Source organism: Pseudophryne corroboree, chromosome 2 (assembly GCF_028390025.1).
Source record: "Pseudophryne corroboree isolate aPseCor3 chromosome 2, aPseCor3.hap2, whole genome shotgun sequence".
Classification (NCBI taxonomy): Eukaryota; Metazoa; Chordata; class Amphibia; order Anura; family Myobatrachidae; genus Pseudophryne; species Pseudophryne corroboree.
In genome coordinates this window covers 1,042,437,266-1,042,463,782 of record NC_086445.1, presented here as the reverse complement: position 1 = coordinate 1,042,463,782, position 26,517 = coordinate 1,042,437,266, and the positions used below count along the sequence as shown (strand labels likewise).

Here is a 26,517-nt window from a genome sequence, read left to right as displayed (position 1 = left end):
ATCGTTAAGTATGAAAAAATTCAAAAAAAGAAAAAAAAATTGAAAAACTCATGTCGACCTTTAGACCTGTCGACCTAGCACATGTCGACATAGAAACCCTGTCGACCTTCCATCCATGTCGACCTAGTGACTGTCGACCTATAGTGGTCGACCTAAACATTGTCGACCTAGACACTGACGATCTTCAGACCGGATCCCGTATTACACATGAGGAACATTCGTCCTTAGTGCTCCCTGAAGATGTACTGTATGCGAGACGCTGGGGATCTGCAGAACATTATACTGGGACACACAAAACTGCCTCAGGACATGCCTTGCGTGCACAGCTAGAACACTCCATGATCTAAGTTCTCTTCTCCTCTTTCAGAACACTCCATGATCCATGTTCTCTTCCCCTCTTTCAGAACACTCCATAATCCATGTTCTCTTCTCCTATTTCAGAACACTCCATGATTCATGTTCTCTTCTCCTCTTTCAGAACACTCCATGATCCATGTTTTCTTCTCCTCTTTCAGAACACTCCATGATCCATGTTCTCTTCTCCTCTTTCAGGTCTGGAACTTCAGCAGCCTCTTCTCTCCCGTCCACCGATGGAAATTTGATGACATCTCCTCCATATCTGAGCACCTGAAGGTTTGTCCGTTCAATTCCCTGGAGCGGAAGAAGGATCCTTTCCAGCTCCCCAGTGTGCATGGGCCTCAGCAGCAGAAGGAGAGCTTATTAAACCTTAGTAGGAAGCTGTAACCACTGATCCCGATGGAAGCGCTCGCTGAGGGAGGGGCGTGAAGGGATTACTGGCCGAGGCTGAACACTAGCCATGACACCTGACACTAACCACCCAAAGATTTCTATGGAACTTCTGCTGTCCTCGGTGTAACCCCCTAGCAATGTGTATTTGGGTTCAGGGTCCCTCATCCCTAAGCTCCTCATGGGTGAGGAGCATCATGTTGTTTTCCCAGCTGTTCTCATCCATCTCAATGTGGAAGAAGTCTTTCCTCAGCTACTTCAAGTTTGAACCTTATTTCTCCTTAGTGTGCCCATCCCCGCCCAGGATAACCCTGATGCCCCCAGTGACCCCCAACCTCCATATTTCCTACCGAAGTTGGACTGTTCTAGTCTCACCCACCTGATTCTTCCAAGCTTGCCCCATGATCTTCCTGTTGCATGGTCATAATCTGGTGCCAATCACATAGTGGCACTCGCAGGTCCCTGCGGGCAGAGGTGCAGAGAATGGGACCATTTGCACCTTGCAGTAATGACACATGCCTGGCCCAAGCAAATGGGACCCTGTGTGCGCCATCATAATGTCCGACCACCTGCGACTTCTGCTCCATGCCCAGACTGTATCTAAAAGGGCAGACGACACACCGTCATTTTATCCCCATTATACTCCATATCCTATAACTGAGGGATAAATCTATTATACAGCCATAATACCATTGCTCTGTAAAGCGCATTTTATCCTCCGGCCCATGTATAGTTACGCTCTCAGGGCCTGATTTATACGCAATGCTGATGTTTTTGCAAGTGGGCGATGTTCAGCTACTCCGAAACCCTTACTGCACACGCACCAGCTGTGTTTGCAAATGTGCACGCCATTGCGCACTTAATTGCAAATACACGAGAAGAGCATTGCGAGGCATTTGTGTATATGGGTGGAGCCTAGGTCTTAACCAAAAATAAACGCAAAAAGAGGCTGTGATGTGGGCGTGTACTGGAAGTGGCATGGGCGCGTATTGGGAGTGCCATGGGCATGTACTGGGTGTGAGACGGGCGGGGCTTTCGCAATACCGCTGCCACAGGGGCTATATTTGTGGAAAGTGACAGACTTCTATCCACGTGAGCCGCCGATGTTTGCCGATGCTTGGACGATGTTACAGTGTGCACGCTCCATCCGGTCGATCTGCACAATGGTGGTGATCGCAGCAGCAAATTTGTTAGCAGTTGGGCAAAACCATGTGCACTGCAGGTGGGGCAGATATAACATGTGCAGAGAGAGTTAGATTTGGGTGGGTTATTTTGTTTCTGTGCAGGGTAAATACTGCCTTCTTTATTTCTACACTGCAATTTAGATTTCAGTTTGAACACACCCCACCCAAATCTAACTCTCTCTGCACGTTACATCTGCCCCACCTGCAGTGCACATGGTTTTGCTCAACGGCTAACAAATTTCCTGATGCGATCAACTCAGAATTAGGCCCAATATCAGATAAGTACAGTGGGCGTTTTCGCTTGTACACCGTCCGCCTCACGCTCATACACGCGGAGACTGCCTACACCAGCTGTTGCATTATGTCACCACTTTAGCTGCGGCGGCATTAGCGTACAAATCAGAATAAGGCCCCCAGTACCCCGCAGAGCTGCCAACTTCCCCCGATCTCCAGCCCAGCGGCTGTGGAAACTAATTTCTTGTCTTTATAGTGAATGTGCGACACAGACGGGAAGTATGTAATAAATATGTAGTGAATATAACAAGCACACGCGTGTCTCCCTTTGATATCGCATTGCACATTACACAGCGTCGTGTACATGAATAAACATGTGACCCTGAGATCAGCAGCGGTTGGGATGGGCCTTGGGCCAAACAGTATAACTGGATGTCGGGGAAGACGCCTTGTCATGGGTTTATAAGGCTGGACGATGACGAAATCCTCTGAGGTTTTCCATCCCACACGAGTCCCATTAGTGCTTTTCTTATTGTTGCCAGGGGAACGGGTCGTTGGGTTGACTCAACCTAGGTCGACAGTCATTCGGTCAACCACTGAAGGTCGATATGAAGGCTCAGCCATCGATATTATATCGTCATCGGCAGCCCATCAGTGATGAAACAATATCAACTTCAGCAGGGCCAAAACTAGGATCTGTGCCACCCGGGGCAAGGCAGGAATTTGGCAACACCCCCCCCCCCCCCCCCCTCCCTCTTGTATCAGGGTTGCTAACCAAGTGGCATGATACATAATGAAAATAATATATATTTAAAAATATTGCAGGCTCTCTGTTAGAATTTCGGTGTGTGTGATTTTTGTGCGACTTTGCGGCTTTTACATGGGAAGTCGCACATGAGAGTGATAGAAGTTGCACTACAATGCCTCAGAAGGCGCACCCCAACACAAACCAACTCATGCCTCAATTTGCACCTCATGTCGCAGTAAAGCAACAAAGTCCCCAAACACATTCAGACCCGCTGGTTCCTCTGTTCTGTCTCTCGCTCCTGGGCGCTGTTAGTCAGCTGATGCAGGACGCATGACATCACTGCCGGCATCCAGCCTCCTCTGTAACCTGCCTCAGCCGTGGGTGAGAGCAGGAAGTGCGGCTGCAGGTGACTCGGTGGCTTTTATTAGCGTTCTGATTGGTTAAGTCTAATTATAATGGTTTTCACATGTTGAAGTGCGGTTTTTAAGGGATTATGGTGGTGCTTTGGATGGGACTTAGGGACTTAGGGAAAGAAATGGTTCTCAAATGTCAACATGCTCAAAAAATATATATATTTTTATTTTTTTATTTTGTGCATTGAGGTGTGATTTGTATGCGGTTTTGGTGCAATTTGTAGTAAATGTGCGATTTCCACCGATACGTTATTTTGACAATGTTTGTACCGATGGTGATTTGTTGCGATTTGCAGTGCAAAGTTGCATTTGACAAACAACTTCCGTGCAAATGAATTCTTATCAAATTCACGATTAGTAAAATTGCGGCTTATTCGCAAAAAAAAATGCAAATTGACCAAAGATGACCTGAAGTACATTTCCGCCCTGGGGGTAAATTTACTAAGATGGGAGTTCTATTTAAGATGGGATGTTGCCCATAGCAACCAATCAGATTCTGTTTCTCATTTATCTGGCACCTTCTAGAACAGGGGTGGCCAAACAGTCGATCGCGATCCGCCGCCCAGCCACCCGAAGTCGCGCCTCTCCTGCCTGCCGCTCTGCCTCCTCAGTCTGGTCTGCGGCAGTGACGGCAGCGTGTATAGCTCAAATCAGGTGCCGGTTCGTTAGCCAATGAGAGCTCGCGGACCGGCACCTGATTTGAGCCATACACGCTGCCGTCACCGCCGGAGATCAGACTGAGGAGGCAGAGCGGCAGACAGGAGAAGCGCGCGCTGCGCTCTCCACACACAGCACGGTGAGCTCTTCTATGGGGGCATATCTGGCACTGTGGGGTCATATGTGGCACTGGGGGCATATCTGGCTCTGCGGGCACATGGCACTGTGGGGGCATATCTGGCACTGTGGGGGCATATCTGGCACTGTGGGGTCATATGTGGCACTGGGGGCATATCTGGCTCTGCGGGCACATGGCACTGTGGGGCATATCTGGCACTGTGGGGGCATATCTGGCACTGTGGGGGCATATCTGGCACTGTGGGCACATGGCACTGAGGGCATATCTGGCACTGGGCACATGGCACTGTGGGGGCATATCTGGCACTGTGGGGGCATATCTGGCACTGTGGGGTCATATGTGGCACTGGGGGCATATCTGGCTCTGCGGGCACATGGCACTGTGGGGGCATATCTGGCGCTGTGGGGGCATATCTGTAATCTGGCACTGTGGGGGCATATCTGGCACTGTGGGGTCATATGTGGCACTGTGGGGTCATATCTGGCTCTGCGGGGGCATATCTGGCACTGTGGGGGCATATCTGTAATCTGGCGCTGTGGGGGCATATCTGTATCTGGCACTGTGGGGGCATATCTGGCACTGTGGGGGCATATCTGGCACTGCGGGCACATGGCACTGTGGGGGCATATCTGTAAACTGGCGCTGTGGGGGCATATCTGTAATCTGGCACTGTGGGGGCTTATCTGGCACTGTGGGGTCATATGTGGCACTGGGGGCATATCTGGCTCTGCGGGCACATGGCACTGTGGGGGCATATCTGGCACTGTGGGGGCATATCTGGCACTGTGGGCACATGGCACTGTGGGGGCATATCTGTATCTGGCACTGTGGGCACATGGCACTGTGGGGGCATATCTGTATCTGGCACTGTGGGCACATGGCACTGTGGGGGCATATCTGTATCCAGGGCCGGCAAGAGAAATCTTGGGGCCCGGTACACCAATTTCTCCGGGGCCCCCCACCCTGCCTTGACTCCCCCCCCCCTTATAAAGCACAAAGTCGCTGTAAAAAAATTATATATATATATATATATATATATACACACACACACACACACACACACACATATACTATATATATATATATATATATATATATATAAAATATACAGTATATATATTATAATTTATACATATATATATATACACACACACATATATATATATATGGTCCTTGTATGGGCGGCATACAAGGACCATATACACAGATGCAGATCTGAGGGGAGGGCACCGGAGCAAGGTGAACGGAAGTCCGGAGTGCCAGGGACATTTTTTGCATATATATATATATATATATATATAACGTTAATGCAGTCCCCTGGGTGTAGTTATGTACACTCAATCACCCTCCAGAGACCAGGCGGCACTCCACGGATTTTTTAAGGAAAATAGCTTTTATAAATATGCTCAAAAATTCAATACATAGTGCAAAAGCAAAACCGACGTTTCAACGCCTCACAGGCATTTTTTTCAAGGTGCACAGTGCTAAAAGAAAAACAAACCAAAGAACAGAAACCACAAGTGTACTCACATAAATAGCCACCTCGTGTAAGGTCTCACCTCTTCACACTTCCGGACGCCAGTGGCGAGCCACACACGCGCTCCGGGACTGGGTCAGCGGCGCCCGTCAATGACGTCATACCGTTGCCAGGGAACCAGACGCAATGTGCACTCCAGCCGCGGCTCCAGGAAGCTAAACACAGAAGGGGGACAATTACGTATACATAACCAGAAAGTGCATAAGTGCTAAAACTAAGAAGATAATAAAAGATTAAAAACAGGAGAATGCCACTGGCGTCCGGAAGTGTGAAGAGGTGAGACCTTACACGAGGTGGCTATTTATGTGAGTACACTTGTGGTTTCTGTTCTTTGGTTTGTTTTTCTTTTTCTTTTAGCACTGTGCACCTTGAAAAAAATGCCTGTGAGGCGTTGAAACGTCGGTTTTGCTTTTGCACTATGTATTGAATTTTTGAGCATATTTATAAAAGCTATTTTCCTTAAAAAATCCGTGGAGTGCCGCCTGGTCTCTGGAGGGTGATTGAGTGTACATAACTACACCCAGGGGACTGCATTAACGTTATTTCCTTCATTGGAAGGCACCCCGGTGGCTGAATATACTGTGAGTGCCTGCTATTTCACTTCTTGTTTTATATATATATATATATATATATATATATACACACACACACACACATAGAACTCACCATACACACATTTATATAGAATAATATGGCAGTACCTTGACATAGTATACAGTATGACGGGCTGTGAGGGTGCCATCCAGGCACGTAGGGAGCAGGGTTGGACAGAGGTAGTGCTGCGGGCAGCTGCTATAAGGAGCCCTGACTCACACAGTCAGTGTAGCCTGTGTTTGCTGCTCTGCTGCCCGGCTCTTCAGCGGCAGCAGATTGTCAGACAGAGGCATGCCGCAAGCATAATGAAGGCAACAAAGCGAAGACCAACCAGACCAAGCAAGTGATGGGGCCCCCCTGAAGCTCGGGGCCCGGGAGGGTTGTCCCCTTTGACCCCCCCTGTCGCCGGGCCTGTCTGTATCTGGCACTGTGGGCACATGGCACTGTGGGGGCATATCTGGCACTGTGGGCACATGGCACTGTGGGGGCATATCTGTATCTGGCACTGTGGGCACATGGCACTGTGGGGGCATATCTGTATCTGGCACTGTGGGCTAGTGATGAGCGCCTGAAATTTTTCGGGTTTTGTGTTTTGGTTTTGGGTTCGGTTCCGCTGCCGTGTTTTGGGTTCGACCGCGTTTTGGCAAAACCTCACCGAATTTTTTTTGTCGGATTCGGGTGTGTTTTGGATTCGGGTGTTTTTTTCAAAAAACCCTAAAAAACAGCTTAAATCATAGAATTTGGGGGTCATTTTGATCCCATATTATTATTAACCTCAAAAACCATAATTTCCACTCATTTTCAGTCTATTCTGAATACCTCACACCTCACAATATTATTTTTAGTCCTAAAATTTGCACCGAGTTCGCTGGATGACTAAGCTAAGCGACCCTAGTGGCCGACACAAACACCTGGCCCATCTAGGAGTGGCACTGCAGTGTCACGCAGGATGTCCCTTCCAAAAAACCCTCCCCAAACAGCACATGACGCAAAGAAAAAAAGAGGCGCAATGAGGTAGCTGTGTGAGTAAGATTAGCGACCCTAGTGGCCGACACAAACACCGGGCCCATTTAGGAGTGGCACTGCAGTGTCACGCAGGATGTCCCTTCCAAAAAACCCTCCCCAAACAGCACATGACGCAAAGAAAAAAAGAGGCGCAATGAGGTAGCTGTGTGAGTAAGATTAGCGACCCTAGTGGCCGACACAAACACCGGGCCCATCTAGGAGTGGCACTGCAGTGTCACGTAGGATGTCCCTTCCAAAAAACCCTCCCCAAACAGCACATGACGCAAAGAAAAAAAGAGGCGCAATGAGGTAGCTGTGTGAGTAAGATTAGCGACCGTAGTGGCCGACACAAACACCGGGCCCATTTAGGAGTGGCACTGCAGTGTCACGCAGGATGTCCCTTCCAAAAAACCCTCCCCAAACAGCACATGACGCAAAGAAAAAAAGAGGCGCAATGAGGTAGCTGTGTGAGTAAGATTAGCGACCCTAGTGGCCGACACAAACACCGGGCCCATCTAGGAGTGGCACTGCAGTGTCACGTAGGATGTCCCTTCCAAAAAACCCTCCCCAAACAGCACATGACGCAAAGAAAAAAAGAGGCGCAATGAGGTAGCTGTGTGAGTAAGATTAGCGACCGTAGTGGCCGACACAAACACCGGGCCCATTTAGGAGTGGCACTGCAGTGTCACGCAGGATGTCCCTTCCAAAAAACCCTCCCCAAACAGCACATGACGCAAAGAAAAAAAGAGGCGCAATGAGGTAGCTGTGTGAGTAAGATTAGCGACCCTAGTGGCCGACACAAACACCGGGCCCATCTAGGAGTGTCACTGCAGTGTCACGCAGGATGTCCCTTCCAAAAAACCCTCCCCAAACAGCACATGACGCAAAGAAAAAAAGAGGCGCAATGAGGTAGCTGTGTGAGTAAGATTAGCGACCGTAGTGGCCGACACAAACACCGGGCCCATTTAGGAGTGGCACTGCAGTGTCACGCAGGATGTCCCTTCCAAAAAACCCTCCCCAAACAGCACATGACGCAAAGAAAAAAAGAGGCGCAATGAGGTAGCTGTGTGAGTAAGATTAGCGACCCTAGTGGCCGACACAAACACCGGGCCCATCTAGGAGTGGCACTGCAGTGTCACGCAGGATGGACCTTCCAAAAAACCCTCCCCAAACAGCACATGACGCAAAGAAAAAAAGAGGCGCAATGAGGTAGTTGACTGTGTGAGTAAGATAAGCGACCCTAGTGGCCGACACAAACACCGGGCCCATTTAGGAGTGGCACTGCAGTGTCACGCAGGATGTCCCTTCCAAAAAACCCTCCCCAAACAGCACATGACGCAAAGAAAAATAAAATAAAAAAGAGGTGCAAGAGGGAATTGTCCTTGGGCCCTCCCACCCACCCTTATGTTGTATAAACAGGACATGCACACTTTAACCAACCCATCATTTCAGTGACAGGGTCTGCCACACGACTGTGACTGATATGACGGGTTGGTTTGGACCCCCCCCAAAAAAGAAGCAATTAATCTCTCCTTGCACAAACTGGCTCTACAGAGGCAAGATGTCCACCTCATCATCATCCTCCGATATATCACCGTGTACATCCCCCTCCTCACAGATTATCAATTCGTCCCCACTGGAATCCACCATCTCAGCTCCCTGTGTACTTTGTGGAGGCAATTGCTGCTGGTCAATGTCTCCGCGGAGGAATTGATTATAATTCATTTTAATGAACATCATCTTCTCCACATTTTCTGGATGTAACCTCGTACGCCGATTGCTGACAAGGTGAGCGGCGGCACTAAACACTCTTTCGGAGTACACACTTGTGGGAGGGCAACTTAGGTAGAATAAAGCCAGTTTGTGCAAGGGCCTCCAAATTGCCTCTTTTTCCTGCCAGTATAAGTATGGACTGTGTGACGTGCCTACTTGGATGCGGTCACTCATATAATCCTCCACCATTCTTTCAATGGGGAGAGAATCATATGCAGTGACAGTAGACGACATGTCCGTAATTGTTGTCAGGTCCTTCAGTCCGGACCAGATGTCAGCATCAGCAGTCGCTCCAGACTGCCCTGCATCACCGCCAGCGGGTGGGCTCGGAATTCTGAGCCTTTTCCTCGCACCCCCAGTTGCGGGAGAATGTGAAGGAGGAGATGTTGACAGGTCGCGTTCCGCTTGACTTGACAATTTTCTCACCAGCAGGTCTTTCAACCCCAGCAGACTTGTGTCTGCCGGAAAGAGAGATCCAAGGTAGGCTTTAAATCTAGGATCGAGCATGGTGGCCAAAATGTAGTGCTCTGATTTCAACAGATTGACCACCCGTGAATCCTTGTTAAGCGAATTAAGGGCTCCATCCACAAGTCCCACATGCCTAGCGGAATCGCTCCGTGTTAGCTCCTCCTTCAATGTCTCCAGCTTCTTCTGCAAAAGCCTGATGAGGGGAATGACCTGACTCAGGCTGGCAGTGTCTGAACTGACTTCATGTGTGGCAAGTTCAAAGGGCAGCAGAACCTTGCACAACGTTGAAATCATTCTCCACTGCGCTTGAGACAGGTGCATTCCACCTCCTATATCGTGCTCAATTGTATAGGCTTGAATGGCCTTTTGCTGCTCCTCCAACCTCTGAAGCATATAGAGGGTTGAATTCCACCTCGTTACCACTTCTTGCTTCAGATGATGGCAGGGCAGGTTCAGTAGTTTTTGGTGGTGCTCCAGTCTTCTGTACGTGGTGCCTGTACGCCGAAAGTGTCCCGCAATTCTTCTGGCCACCGACAGCATCTCTTGCACGCCCCTGTCGTTTTTTAAATAATTCTGCACCACCAAATTCAAGGTATGTGCAAAATATGGGACGTGCTGGAATTTGCCCATATTTAATGCACACACAATATTGCTGGCGTTGTCCGATGCCACAAATCCACAGGAGAGTCCAATTGGGGTAAGCCATTCCGCGATGATCTTCCTCAGTTGCCGTAAGAGGTTTTCAGCTGTGTGCATATTCTGGAAACCGGTGATACAAAGCGTAGCCTGCCTAGGAAAGAGTTGGCGTTTGCGAGATGCTGCTACTGGTGCCGCCGCTGCTGTTCTTGCGGCGGGAGTCCATACATCTACCCAGTGGGCTGTCACAGTCATATAGTCCTGACCCTGCCCTGCTCCACTTGTCCACATGTCCGTGGTTAAGTGGACATTGGGTACAGCTGCATTTTTTAGGACACTGGTGACTCTTTTTCTGAGGTCTGTGTACATTTTCGGTATCGCCTGCCTAGAGAAATGGAACCTAGATGGTATTTGGTACCGGGGACACAGTACCTCCAACAAGTCTCTAGTTGGCTCTGCAGTAATGATGGATACCGGAACCACGTTTCTCACCACCCAGGATGCCAAGGCCTCAGTTATCCGCTTTGCAGTAGGATGACTGCTGTGATATTTCATCTTCCTCGCAAAGGACTGTTGGACAGTCAATTGCTTGGTGGAAGTAGTAAAAGTGGTCTTACGACTTCCCCTCTGGGATGACCATCGACTCCCAGCAGCAACAACAGCAGCGCCAGCAGCAGTAGGCGTTACACGCAAGGATGCATCGGAGGAATCCCAGGCAGGAGAGGAATCATCAGAATTGCCAGTGACATGGCCTGCAGGACTATTGGCATTCCTGGGGAAGGAGGAAATTGACACTGAGGGAGTTGGTGGGGTGGTTTGCGTGAGCTTGGTTACAAGAGGAAGGGATTTACTGGTCAGTGGACTGCTTCCGCTGTCACCCAAAGTTTTTGAACTTGTCACTGACTTATTATGAATGCGCTGCAGGTGACGTATAAGGGAGGATGTTCCGAGGTGGTTAACGTCCTTACCCCTACTTATTACAGCTTGACAAAGGGAACACACGGCTTGACACCTATTGTCCGCATTTCTGTTGAAATAGTTCCACACCGAAGAGCTGATTTTTTTGGTATTTTCACCAGGCATGTCAACGGCCATATTCCTCCCACGGACAACAGGTGTCTCCCCGGGTGCCTGACTTAAACAAACCACCTCACCATCAGAATCCTCCTGGTCAATTTTGTCGAAGTCAGAAAAATGTCTCTATGCACGTTGCCATATTTGCACCGCACACTGGTCCGCGCTGCGCGTGCGTGCGCTCTCCCGTGGAGGCGCATACCCGCAATAGCGTGCACTCACAGGCGCGGTATGCGTATTTACGGTAGAGTTTACGTAGTCGTAGCGTGCGACTCATTCGTTACATATTTTCACAATTAATGTAGTTTATAGATTATGGTCCCTTTGATAGATTCTGAAAGTTTGGTTAATATAGAATGTCCCTGAACGGAGGAATCCCTCTTTGTATTGTGCGAAGGGTCTAACAGGAGTCAGACAGTGGTGTTTGGTACCTATCGGAAGAGTATTTAAATAGCAATATTCCGGTGTTGGTTTGGAGCAGATTAATTGCTCGTGCGAATAGTTATGGACATAAGAAGTTATGTCCATTTATTTATTATTATTTGTCCTTACTTAGTCATGCATCTGAACAGTTGGAGACAGGCATCAGTAGGTCTCAAATGTCTCTTTGACCTCAGAGATCCCCCAAACAATAGTTTGCATGTTAAGAGGGCCTCATATCTACACATGCATAAGGTAAACACAGGAATAGTAATTGAAGATCAATTGTACTCCAAATCAGTATCTTTCCCGCAGACGGAGTACAATAGTCTTTAATTACACTGAGCTTTTGAGACTCAATGAGGAGGGTCAACACCTGTGTTTACAAATGGGGCTGGATTTGTATACAGGAGAATGAGGGCTGAGATGTCATTGTCTCAACTGAAAGTGGACATCATGAATATAGAACAGAACCCAGACAGGATTCTGTTTTGTATTCGCCAAACAATACCCCCTCCAGAAGACAGGAATGTGTTAGTTATCACCCATTGTTTTGCATAACCAGGGCCACTGATATGAATCAACTTGTGACCTTTGTTATAATGCGAAGCCGAGTTCCTGCGTCCAATGGACAGTGAGACTGTAGGGACCAATAGATTGCATTGTGTGAGTAGCATAAAAGACGGGCCTGTGACATCCAGCCTTTACTTCTCTTCAAACTGTTATCATTGCTGATAATCGGGAAGCTGGCTGTCCAGAGGCGCTTGCGATCGTTACCCTTTGTGCGTAAGTTTCTCTCCGTAATCATTGTCTTTCTGTGAGCCAATTCCTCTCTCTCTCTCTCTCCATCTCTCTCTCTCTTCTTTACTCTTATATCTCTCATAGTATTATAGCATTGTATTGTATAGCATTCAGGTTAGTATAGTATTGTCTTTTTGTATTTATTGTTTAGATCTGTGGTTAGGAAGTCTCTGTTATATTGTAGTGTATCATATGTACTGTTATCCCCTTTTACAAGTATATTAGACATAATACAGTTAATAGGCCTTGGAACCTAAACCAGTATCTGTGTATTTTCTATAGTGATAAGTGTTCACTTGAGCGTCGGTGACGCTCAAGCAGCTTTGTAGATAGTCAGGTTACACAAGGTTGCACTTACACCCTGTACTCACATTAAGGTATTCAGTGTATTTCATTGGTATAAGGTTTTAACATAAAGGTATAGTGTTGTAAGCGTCTGCATCGCTGGTGACCTCCTCGTGGTCTCGAGCGTATGCTACGCTACAGCGAATCATTCCCCTAGACATAACCAATAACGTGTCCTGTGATCACTGGGCCGTGAGCGAACGTGACGCTTGAGCGTCTCGCCTACGGCTGAGCGATCGCTACGCAGATAGCGTACCATTACGGTACTTCTTAAGTAAACAGCGTACAGTGTTCTTAGCTTCATAAAGGGTTGTTTATACGACAAAGGAATTTAGCATTGTCAATTGGGGACTCGTCCTATACTTCTCACATCTGCACTAGGTAGATCAGCAGACATTATCCCCGAGCAAAGGGTGGGAGATTGTCTCATAGTGCTGGCGGGATAAGCGTCTGCTTCGCTTAGATAAAGAGTGCTGAAGGAACCCGGTAACCGGAAGTAAGAACAAAACGCTTGTGTCTTTTTAAAACTGTTTATTTTTCTTTTGTCTTGCGTACGCATACATACCTGCATTTCTTTTCACTTGTGTATTTCATTTTTCGTATATCACTATTCCTGTTTGCCAAATTTTATAGTTGATAGAAAGTGCTAAAAGGAGATTTGCTGTTATTTAATAGTAGAGGTAATAGTTAAAGTATAGAACAACACACGGTTTGTCTGAAGATACAAGGCAGTCAGTGTGGATTGCGGTAGATGATCAGGGATCACCTACATTGATAAATAAATATATTGTGTTACGGTGGATCCTTTGCATTGCGTACACGTGTCGCTAACAAAGACTAGCGTACGCAATCCAAAAGGCAGACGCACGCAGCGTTCATTACGCAACGTAGCGTCCGGTTACGCCCACGTAGCTCAAGTTGTGATAAAGTGAAGTAACGCAAAGGCGATAATTAACGCACAGCGGTAGATAACGCGACGCGGTAAATAACGCAAATCTATTTTTAGAAAATCTGAAATTTAGTTTAACAGATCCTGCTCCTAATTGGTAACACTCTTGGCCTGAAGACAATTTCTGCGCAGAAATAGACATAGAAACAAAGTGTACATGTGTTGAGTGAGTGTGTTTATACAATTTAAAAGGTGGAACCAAAAGGAAAAGCCGAGTACTCGTCGAGGGACATACGTGTAAGTGACATATACGGTGGCTAGGGAGGCATCTCTGGTTAAATAATATTTGAGCATTAGAGTATAGCGGACCATAAGGTAACAAGACCAGGAGGTCATAAGGTAACAAGACCAGGAGGTCATAAGGTAACAGACCAGGAGGTCATAAGGTAACAGGTAAAATAGACAAAGAGGTCCGCTATAAAAGTACAGTGGCACAACGCCTGGGGTGTTGGTGCAGAACCCATATAGGCCATACAAGCTCTCGCTGAAGGAATCGCGGCCGGAAACATCGATTCCATTGATCTTTCAGTACATGACAAGTAGTGCTCGTGTACTGAACGATTGGACCGCACGTAATTGTGTGCAGTAGTTAGTAATCTGACCTAATACCATCAGAGTAAAGTGGTCACAAACGCTATTTGTACATTCTGACGTGATTTGTGTAATTTTTTATTTTTTGGGAAGGGAAGTTCGCTGGTCACTCAGGAACTATCCAACAACCGATACTTGCTGGGGAAAGCGCCCCAGTAAATAAAGGTTCACAGGGGCCCTAGGTTGGGTACAGCAGCTCTGGCTACAGTGATTGCAGCACAGGCCAACGTGGGCGAGAAGTAAGTGGGGTACTTGATAAACCACCACCGCCGGCCTGCCCAAGGACATCTTGGTTTGTTTGTAAGGGTTCGCTGAAAGCCTTGATATTCAAGGAGGAATAGGCAACGCCTGCAGATTATGGGGGCCATTTGTTCAGGTAGGGGGCGATCAACCTCGGTTCGGGTTGATTCAGAGAACCGATCCATCGGGTCGGCACGATATGTGATGTGTAAGAAATATGGAAATCACGCTGAAGTTTTATGTGATGAATGGGAGAGAATGACTGTACAAGACAGGGACAAATTCCCAAGAATAGGTAGCTTCAGTCCAGTAGTGTTACAAAATTTAAGGAGGAGGATAAGTCTCGTTGAACCAACGAAGAGACAAAATAAACATTATGAATATTTACAGTTATGGCAACAGGAAAGTGAATTACAAAAAGAGTCTATTGACTTTTCTGACTCTTATCTTGAGGGGAGAGACATGGCAGCAGGAGAGGAGTTGATTGCGGAGAGAAAAGCACAAAAGTGGAACAATAAAAACGCTCTTAGCAACTGTAATATAGATTATAAGAATAAGTGTAATAAATGTAACTATGACTATTGTAATACTGTTGAATGTACAACTATTAACCTGTGCAAGTTGCCCCCCATGTCAAACCTCCCTCAGGAATACAAACAAGACAGTGAGCCCAGAACGATGTCAGCACCTCTTCCAGCAACCATCACAAAAGCCATCCAGGTGGACACGACCAAATTGGTAAAGGCAATAATCGAACCCCCTAACGGAGGGTCAGGTGAGGTCGTGTCCACAGGTACGTACAATGTTTCATATCACGCACAAACAGAGGTACCCCATATTGTAAGACCAACACAAGATGATGTAACTGAGCTCGATCTGGCCAGGGTGATCTCAGTCCCCAATGGGAAGACTGACGATCAGGGAATCATTCCCGTCAAGGACAGTGCAATGCGCTGTCTCTTGTCCCGGACCGAATTGAGATCAATTATGTCCGAATTTCCTGATCCTGGGAAAAATCTAGCCAAATGCCAAAGGTTTATTAAAGAACTAGGAAACGCCACAGAACCCACCAACAAAGAGTGGCGGACAGTGCTGAGGGCATGTTTGCCCTCCAGGGTTGACCCTGAAAAATTCATTGCTGATTGTAAATTAAACATGGAGGTACCCTGTATGGAGGAACACAATCAGGAATGTATTAGGCAGATTAACCGACAGTTAGGAATATATTTCCCAACCACTGTCAAGTGGAGTGAAATTTTCTCCATAAGGCAAAACGAAAAGGAAAATGTTTCTAATTATTTCAATCGAGCACTGCAAATAATGGCTAGGAACACTGGGATCGCAGACATCAAGACAAATGCACAACATAAAGGAATAGCGGTTAAGGTATTAATGAATGGTTTAAAGGATGAATTAAAAACAAGGGTACAGACCACCAACCCAAACTGGAGAGAGATCTCGGTGGCCGCACTAAGAGAGGCCGTCATTAATCATGATCAGAATAGCACCAGGTACAGAGAGTCACTAAAAGATAAGTTAATGGCAGCAAATATTCAGGCCCAAACCACAAGACCACCCCAACAAAAGCCACACACCCCTGCGAGAAATCCAGATATGAAAGTCTGTTACAGTTGTCATAAAAAGGGACACATTGCAAGAGATTGTAGGTCAAGAGAAAAACAACACCATAATCATAAAAACCAAAGAATCAGGGAAGTACAGGGGAAACGATTGATGATGATGAACATCCGAGCGTTTGAGGAGGCATCAAATCAACCAAAACCCCAGGCCATTGGCACATGGAGGAACTTAAGGATTTGTGATCTGTGCAAAAGAGAAGGGCATTATGCCAGTAACTGCAACAGCCCACATAAAATCAGACCCCCTAGACATGAAAATGAGCAAAAGTTATGACACACCAAATTACAAGCAGGGATCATATAGGAAGAATTTTGGGCCACACCCATAATATATAGTTAGGAAAGGTGATCATTAGGACTGATGGTAAGCCTGAGGTAACGGTTAGTAAATTGGGAGGTCATTCACTGAAGACACAGGAATGACCAGGTTAAACGTTGTAAATGTATTTGTGAAAAATGTTTTTTCTTTCTCTCTCTATCCCCATCTCTGACGATTATTGGTAAGAATTCAAACATTGCATATTCGCTTGGTCCTTGCAGAAGTCTACCAAACCCCAGCATGACCTATCCACCACAATGTATTCTGGCCAGATACAGACAGTGGAATAATGCAAGTGCTGGTGGGGAGGGACTGCTCAAGGAAACCATTAGACACGTAGATACGACAGCCTAATAGTCTGACAATGTTTTCTTAATGTTGACAACGTTTAAAAATGCTTTGTTTCTCTTCTCTTATTGGTGGTTATTGTCGGGTTATGTAATGTATATATGCACATGAATTGTTCTCTATCTCTTTTGTTTTTTATTTTCTCTCTCTCCTCACTCATGTTTCCATGATTTAAAGATGGTATGTCACCCCTAAGTGTTAACCAATGGTAATGCCAGATTTTTGCTCCACACAGAAAGATCGCTAGTTAGGAAGAAAGATTACATCACCAGAAGGTTCATTCGGAAGACTGAAGAGACAGCACCTTTTGAGAGGACAGCAGAACAAAAAGAACAACAAAACGAGAGAACTTATTATCGTAACGAGTTCTCTCCCCCTCAAACTGATTTTCTTATACCCCCTTTACAAATTTCTTCTTTTCTCCTCCTGTAAGATGGACTTGCCCCAAGAGACTGTGATATGGATTTTCCCGTTAACCATGATGTTGACCAGAGCAGTCTGTTTCGGTGAGAGTACCAGTGAGGTCGAGAAAGGATCCAGAAAGGTCCTGATGACTGAGACGGAGGTGTAAAATTCCAATAGCAACCCAATCACCAAGCAAAGGCGAGTACCGGGCACGATCTAACAACCATGTTATCTGTAAACATTTTCTTTGAAGGATTGTTAGTTCAAAAAAAGAAAAACTGTATCTGTAGGCTCTGTGACAATGGTTGAAGATGGATACATAAAGAAATGCCAATCCAGTCTTAATATCCATATGGACCAGCATCCATTGAGTGACCATCACTCCTTAGTGGGTAACGTGTTAAATAAAACAGATTGTTGGGTATGCTCTCAAGTACCTCAGGGTCATAGCAAATCAGGGCTAGTACCATTTCCTTTAACGTTAGGGGAGGTACTTGAGCTAAGGGGTGGGAGACCGGTGGACCGGAGGTTTAACATCTCCAGCCCTCCTAGTTTGAAGCTCCACCAATACCATGTGGATAGGTCCCTCTTATGTTTTAATATCTCCAATCCCCGTAAGCCGGGAAATTGGGAAGTGACATGGAGCAACCTTACCATGACCTTTTCACACAGAGCAGATAGAATGCCTACAGATACAGAGCTTGTACGCCACATAGCCAGTAGAGGAAAATCTTTTCGGTATCGATATACCTTAGGAAATAGGATTACTAGAGTTGGAGAGGTATCACCAGGATACTGTGCACATGTCATACAAACTGATACGTGCATTAGGCAGATGGAAGAATTAGGGTCAGGAGATTTCACCTGGAAGGTTTGTAACATGGTCATGTCCTTCTCCGTCCCTTATGTTCTCCCCGATGACGCATATTTCATATGCGGGAGAAAGGCGTACAAGTGGCTAGCCCCAAACTCTGAAGGATTGTGTTATATTGGAAAAGTATTGCCTGAAGTGATGACTGTTACACATGACAAAATGAAGGACATACACCGTGGTGCCCAAGCTCCTTATACTCACACTCATTACGAGCACCGAGTTAAAAGACAACGGTCAGAAAGGTTAGAGCATCCGGCCTCCGATCTTATCCATGAATCCACCGGGATTCAGGTTCTGGTAGCGTTAGATTTCACTCGCACCGCTCGAGGAGTGATGAATTATAGATACATTTCCGCACTCGCCAATTTGTTAGATAATATCACTGAAATGTATGATGACACGTTTAGATACACTGGAAGAGAACTTCAAGCTTACAAAACAGAACTAGTTCAGCATAGGATGGTTCTTAATTACCTTACAGCAGTAACAGGCGGATATTGTGTTACATTGGCAACACAGTACGGCATAAAGTGTTGCACGTATATCACAAATAGCACCGAGGATCCGGTAGAGGTCATAGACCAAAAGATGGATGATATTCTGCAATTAAAGTGGGAATTTCGTCGAAAACACAATCTCACCCTTGCTGCTGTAGGTAATGAGCTGACTGGTTGGGTGTCATGGTTGAACCCGCGAAATTGGTTCTCCGGTTTGGGAGACTGGGCTCAAGGAGTCATAATGGATGTTGGAAAGTTTCTACTATGTATCTTGGGTGTCATTATATCGATTGGATTGATATTTAGATGCGGGCAGGCTTTAATGAGGTGCAAACAAAGTACAAAAGTGATGAGCTTGAGGAGTGAGGAAACTGTAATTAACCTGGATTTGATTTATGACCCAATGATAGAAACCAGAATGTGATGAAAAATGCGATTATGCGGTCCGTTTCTTTCACCTGTTTTTCTGCTTTTCTCCAAGATACAAAGACCCCTTGGACGAGGAAGTTGACGAGACGGTATACAGACAAGACAACAGACAAGACCAAAGATGCAGCTTTTGACCACTTGAGAAATGGACACTTGATGAACTTTGCCATGGATCCCCAGTTTCCCTAGTACTTTTAAACTCACGCTAGCCCAACATTTTTTTGTAAATCTGATGGCTCAGACAAAGCTATTTGCTCATGCCTAAGGAGCAATACAGCGCAAAGAAGACGACTCTCAACAGATACCGAACACAACCTCAACGACAGATGTACATTTCCCTGACATAGAATATCATTGCATTCTCCATAAGTGTTCTTTATCTTCATCTCTACAACCCTCAGGTAATAACACACATAGACGATAGGGAATACAGGCACAGATATCAGCAACCACATACCTCCCCCATTCATGTATCATCAATTAAAATGTGCATCCCCATTTTGTTACAACCACAGCCGAAATGAGCTCGGTAGAGTTTGACAGCCCATCCACAGACCCTTGGTACGGGATAAGAAGGAATTCAAATGTATACTTCGCAATACCTCGAAGCTTGATTTACCACACGTACGGCACGATGATACATGACCCCCCAAACATGGACTCATACACACATGCTTCTACTTTCTCACTAGGTCATACCCTTTTCACACCTACTCCTCTCTTCTTCCTTACCCCACCATGGAAATCAATTAACCCCTGACTTACATTTTTCTCCTTAAATGTTTTGTGGCAGTTATTATTGACTGCCAAAGGGTGGACTGTCGAAGTCAGAAAAATGTCTCTATGCACGTTGCCATATTTGCACCGCACACTGGTCCGCGCTGCGCGTGCGTGCGCTCTCCCGTGGAGGCGCATACCCGCAATAGCGTGCACTCACAGGCGCGGTATGCGTATTTACGGTAGAGTTTACGTAGTCGTAGCGTGCGACTCATTCGTTACATATTTTCACAATTAATGTAGTTTATAGATTATGGTCCCTTTGATAGATTCTGAAAGTTTGGTTAATATAGAATGTCCCTGAACGGAGGAATCCCTCTTTGTATTGTGCGAAGGGTCTAACAGGAGTCAGACAGTGGTGTTTGGTACCTATCGGAAGAGTATTTAAATAGCAATATTCCGGTGTTGGTTTGGAGCAGATTAATTGCTCGTGCGAATAGTTATGGACATAAGAAGTTATGTCCATTTATTTATTATTATTTGTCCTTACTTAGTCATGCATCTGAACAGTTGGAGACAGGCATCAGTAGGTCTCAAATGTCTCTTTGACCTCAGAGATCCCCCAAACAATAGTTTGCATGTTAAGAGGGCCTCATATCTACACATGCATAAGGTAAACACAGGAATAGTAATTGAAGATCAATTGTACTCCAAATCAGTATCTTTCCCGCAGACGGAGTACAATAGTCTTTAATTACACTGAGCTTTTGAGACTCAATGAGGAGGGTCAACACCTGTGTTTACAAATGGGTCTGGATTTGTATACAGGAGAATGAGGGCTGAGATGTCATTGTCTCAACTGAAAGTGGACATCATGAATATAGAACAGAACCCAGACAGGATTCTGTTTTGTATTCGCCAAACAATACCCCCTCCAGAAGACAGGAATGTGTTAGTTATCACCCATTGTTTTGCATAACCAGGGCCACTGATATGAATCAACTTGTGACCTTTGTTATAATGCGAAGCCGAGTTCCTGCGTCCAATGGACAGTGAGACTGTAGGGACCAATAGATTGCATTGTGTGAGTAGCATAAAAGACGGGCCTGTGACATCCAGCCTTTACTTCTCTTCAAACTGTTATCATTGCTGATAATCGGGAAGCTGGCTGTCCAGAGGCGCTTGCGATCGTTACCCTTTGTGCGTAAGTTTCTCTCCGTAATCATTGTCTTTCTGTGAGCCAATTCCTCTCTCTCTCTCTCTCCATCTCTCTCTCTCTTCTTTACTCTTATATCTCTCATAGTATTATAGCATTGTATTGTATAGCATTCAGGTTAGTATAGTATTGTCTTTTTGTATTTATTGTTTAGATCTGTGGTTAGGAAGTCTCTGTTATATTGTAGTGTATCATATGTACTGTTATCCCCTTTTACAAGTATATTAGACATAATACAGTTAATAGGCCTTGGAACCTAAACCAGTATCTGTGTATTTTCTATAGTGATAAGTGTTCACTTGAGCGTCGGTGACGCTCAAGCAGCTTTGTAGATAGTCAGGTTACACAAGGTTGCACTTACACCCTGTACTCACATTAAGGTATTCAGTGTATTTCATTGGTATAAGGTTTTAACATAAAGGTATAGTGTTGTAAGCGTCTGCATCGCTGGTGACCTCCTCGTGGTCTCGAGCGTATGCTACGCTACAGCGAATCATTCCCCTAGACATAACCAATAACGTGTCCTGTGATCACTGGGCCGTGAGCGAACGTGACGCTTGAGCGTCTCGCCTACGGCTGAGCGATCGCTACGCAGATAGCGTACCATTACGGTACTTCTTAAGTAAACAGCGTACAGTGTTCTTAGCTTCATAAAGGGTTGTTTATACGACAAAGGAATTTAGCATTGTCAATTTCCTCCCCAGCGCCAGCAACACCCATATCCTCCTCATCCTGGTGTACTTCAACACTGACATCTTCAATCTGACTATCAGGAACTGGACTGCGGGTGCTCCTTCCAGCACTTGCAGGGGGCGTGCAAATGGTGGAAGGCGCATGCTCTTCACGTCCAGTGTTGGGAAGGTCAGGCATCGCAACCGACACAATTGGACTCTCCTTGTGGATTTGGGATTTCGAAGAACGCACAGTTCTTTGCGGTGCTACTGCTTTTGCCAGCTTGAGTCTTTTCATTTTTCTAGCGAGAGGCTGAGTGCCTCCATCCTCATGTGAAGCTGAACCACTAGCCATGAACATAGGCCAGGGCCTCAGCCGTTCCTTGCCACTCCGTGTGGTAAATGGCATATTGGCAAGTTTACGCTTCTCCTCCGACAATTTTATTTTAGGTTTTGGAGTCCTTTTTTTACTGATATTTGGTGTTTTGGATTTGACATGCTCTGTACTATGACATTGGGCATCGGCCTTGGCAGACGACGTTGCTGGCATTTCATCGTCTCGGCCATGACTAGTGGCAGCAGCTTCAGCACGAGGTGGAAGTGGATCTTGATCTTTCCCTAATTTTGGAACCTCAACATTTTTGTTCTCCATATTTTAATAGGCACAACTAAAAGGCACCTCAGGTAAACAATGGAGATGGATGGATACTAGTATACAATTATGGACGGACTGCCGAGTGCCGACACAGAGGTAGCTACAGCCGTGGACTACCGTACTGTACTGTGTCTGCTGCTAATATAGACTGGTTGATAAAGAGATGTAGTAGTATGTATGTATAAAGAAGAAAGAAAAAAAAACCACGGGTAGGTGGTATACAATTATGGACGGACTGCCGAGTGCCGACACAGAGGTAGCTACAGCCATGAACTACCGTACTGTACTGTGTCTGCTGCTAATATAGACTGGTTGATAAAGAGATGTAGTAGTATGTATGTATAAAGAAGAAAGAAAAAAAAACCACGGGTAGGTGGTATACAATTATGGACGGACTGCCGAGTGCCGACACAGAGGTAGCTACAGCCGTGGACTACCGTACTGTACTGTGTCTGCTGCTAATATAGACTGGTTGATAAAGAGATGTAGTAGTATGTATGTATAAAGAAGAAAGAAAAAAAAACCTCGGGTAGGTGGTATACAATTATGGACGGACTGCCGAGTGCCGACACAGAGGTAGCTACAGCCGTGGACTACCGTACTGTACTGTGTCTGCTGCTAATATAGACTGGTTGATAAAGAGATGTAGTAGTATGTATGTATAAAGAAGAAAGAAAAAAAAAACCACGGGTAGGTGGTATACAATTATGGACGGACTGCCGAGTGCCGACACAGAGGTAGCTACAGCCGTGGACTACCGTACTGTACTGTGTCTGCTGCTAATATAGACTGGTTGATAAAGAGATGTAGTAGTATGTATGTATAAAGAAGAAAGAAAAAAAAACCACGGGTAGGTGGTATACAATTATGGACGGACTGCCGAGTGCCGACACAGAGGTAGCTACAGCCGTGGACTACCGTACTGTACTGTGTCTGCTGCTAATATAGACTGGTTGATAAAGAGATGTAGTAGTATGTATGTATAAAGAAGAAAGAAAAAAAAACCACGGGTAGGTGGTATACAATTATGGACGGACTGCCGAGTGCCGACACAGAGGTAGCTACAGCCGTGAACTACCGTACTGTACTGTGTCTGCTGCTAATATAGACTGGTTAATAAAGAGATGTAGTAGTATGTATGTATAAAGAAGAAAGAAAAAAAAACCACGGGTAGGTGGTATACAATTATGGACGGACTGCCGAGTGCCGACACAGAGGTAGCTACAGCCGTGGACTACCGTACTGTACTGTGTCTGCTGCTAATATAGACTGGTTGATAAAGAGATGTAGTAGTATGTATGTATAAAGAAGAAAGAAAAAAAAACCTCGGGTAGGTGGTATACAATTATGGACGGACTGCCGAGTGCCGACACAGAGGTAGCTACAGCCGTGGACTACCGTACTGTACTGTGTCTGCTGCTAATATAGACTGGTTGATAAAGAGATGTAGTAGTATGTATGTATAAAGAAGAAAGAAAAAAAAACCACGGGTAGGTGGTATACAATTATGGATGGACTGCCGAGTGCCGACACAGAGGTAGCTACAGCCGTGAACTACCGTACTGTACTGTGTCTGCTGCTAATATAGACTGGTTGATAAAGAGATGTAGTAGTATGTATGTATAAAGAAGAAAGAAAAAAAAAACACGGGTAGGTGGTATACAATTATGGATGGACTGCCGAGTGCCGACACAGAGGTAGCTACAGCCGTGAACTACCGTACTGTGTCTGCTGCGACTGGATGATAAATAATGATATAAAAAATATATATATATCACTACTGCAGCCGGACAGGTATATATTATATAATGACGGACCTGCTGGACACTGTCTGTCAGCAGAATGAGTTTTTTATAGAATAAAAAAAAAAAACACCACACAAGTGAAGTCACACGACGAGTGTTTAACTTTTTCAGGCAATCACAATATAGTATACTACTAACTATACTGGTGGTCAGTGTGGTCAGGTCACTGGTCAGTCACACTGGCAGTGGCACTCCTGCAGCAAAAGTGTGCACTGTTTAATTTTAATATAATATGTACTCCTGGCTCCTGCTATAACCTATAACTGGCACTGCAGTGCTCCCCAGTCTCCCCCACAATTATAAGCTGTGTGAGCTGAGCACAGTCAGATATATATACATAGATGATGCAGCACACTGGGCTGAGCAGTGCACACAGATATGGTATGTGACTGAGTCACTGTGTGTATCGTTTTTTTCAGGCAGAGAACGGATATATTAAATAAAACAAAACTGCACTGTCTGGTGGTCACTGTGGTCAGTCACTAGTAAACTCTGCACTCTCTACACTTCTACAGTACTCCTAAGCTCCAGTAAATCAGGTCAATCTCTCTCTCTCTCTCTCTCTTCTAATCTAAATGGAGAGGACGCCAGCCACGTCCTCTCCCTATCAATCTCAATGCACGTGTGAAAATGGCGGCGACGCGCAGCTCCTTATATAGAATCCGAGTCTCGCGAGAATCCGACAGCGTCATGATGACGTTCGGGCGCACTCGGGTTAACCGAGCAAGGCGGGAGGATCCGAGTCTGCTCGGACCCGTGAAAAAAAACCATGAAGTTCGGGCGGGTTCGGATTCAGAGAAACCGAACCCGCTCATCTCTACTGTGGGCACATGGCACTGTGGGGGCATATCTGTATCTGGCACTGTGGGCACATGGCACTGTAGGGGCATGTGTATCTGGCACTGTGGGGGCATATCTGGCACTGTGGGCACATGGCACTGTGGGGGCATATCTGTATCTGGCACTGTGGGCACATGGCACTGTGGGGGCATGTGTATCTGGCACTGTGGGGGCATGTGTTTGAGGTTTTTACCTGTGGAGGCCAATGTGTTATTTCGTGTGAGGCAGTCATTACACTCTGCGCAGCAAGGCTACGTCCCTTTTTTTAGTTATACCACGCCCACTTTTTGTTATGCCACGCCCCTTTTTTTGCACGCGCGCTATTATTCCTCATAGGTAGATCACAAAAGCTTTTTAGCTTTCACAGTAGATCACCGACTCCAAAAGTCTGGCCGCCCCTGTTCTAGAAGATAATACCTGGAATCTGATTGGTTGCTATGGGCAATATCCCATCTTAAATAGAACTCCCATCTTAGTAAATTTCCCCCCCTGGTGTCACATTATTGCTCATCCTACAGGCACATTACTAGTGTGTTGCGGTGCCATCTAGTGGCTGACATTAGTTACAGCACTTATTGTAGATTTTGCTTTTCATTGAAAGCCTGACTGTGAGGAATATATTTACTAAAAGTCTATTTTATTTGATTTCAGACTGAATAAAATTGATCATAATTGATGTTGCTTCCAGGGTTAAAACACACATTTACTAACAGATGATGTTTTGTATTACTGTTTAAATTTTAGTAAATATGTGTTTTAGCCGCAGAAGCCCAACATTGATTAAGGTAGATTTTAATCGTTCTTAAATCAATAAAAAATAATTGATCTTTAGTAAATATGCAGATTCTCACGCTGCAGCGGCCATTGACGGTCGCCCGTCGGCGACTTTATGCAGTGTGGCCGACTGTGCAAGGATTGAGACGCCCACTATTAGTGTCTGTGCACGCAGTAACACAGATTTGTACGTCCTTACTTATTGTTTGGTTGCGCATGTTGTGGGATATTAGGATTTTCCACACTGTTTTAGAGCTGCAGTCAAATCACATTTTAATATTAACATTTTTAATTATCATTCACCTACAGGGGCAAGCTCAGGATATCTGGAGACGGGTTTCCAAATGTATAATGTTAGAGACTTCAGACATAGGCGTATGCAGGCCCAGTGATCACGGGAAGCCACTTACCAGGTTCTCTTGCTGGTGCGATGACTGAGCACTCAGATCCACACGCAGCAGACTTGATAGGACCATATGCTGTCACTGGGCATGTGCAGCAGCTCCATTCTGCACGTACTGTAGTGGGCCCTGGCCAGGCTGTGGGGAAGAAGGGTTTCCTGGCAACTGGAACCCCTCCCTTGCATTTGCCTATAACCTAGGAGGGTAGGGCCTGATTGTTTTATGTTTGTTTACCCACAAGAAAGGTTGGCCAGCATCTTAACAGACCATTGTTTAGCGGATTACTTTGGTAATTTCATAGACTTACATTGGGGCATACTTGCCTACCCTCCCGGAATGGCCGGGAGGCTCCCGAAAAAAGGGTGACCCTC

The 26,517-nt window shown here is 45.8% G+C and overlaps 1 protein-coding gene across 2 annotated transcripts in view; it reads left to right on the top strand.

Moving 5' to 3' along the window:
- The window catches only part of LOC135050369 (F-box only protein 40-like), an 81,811-nt gene extending 79,336 nt beyond the window's left edge, over positions 1–2,475 (top strand). For both annotated transcript variants that reach the window (XM_063956834.1, XM_063956833.1), the window contains one exon: positions 553–2,475. In XM_063956834.1, coding sequence (XP_063812904.1) covers positions 553–744 — 192 coding nt within the window. In that variant the 3' untranslated portion in view covers positions 745–2,475. The remainder of the gene's footprint in view (positions 1–552) is intronic.
- Positions 2,476–26,517: the final 24,042 nt, after the last annotated feature.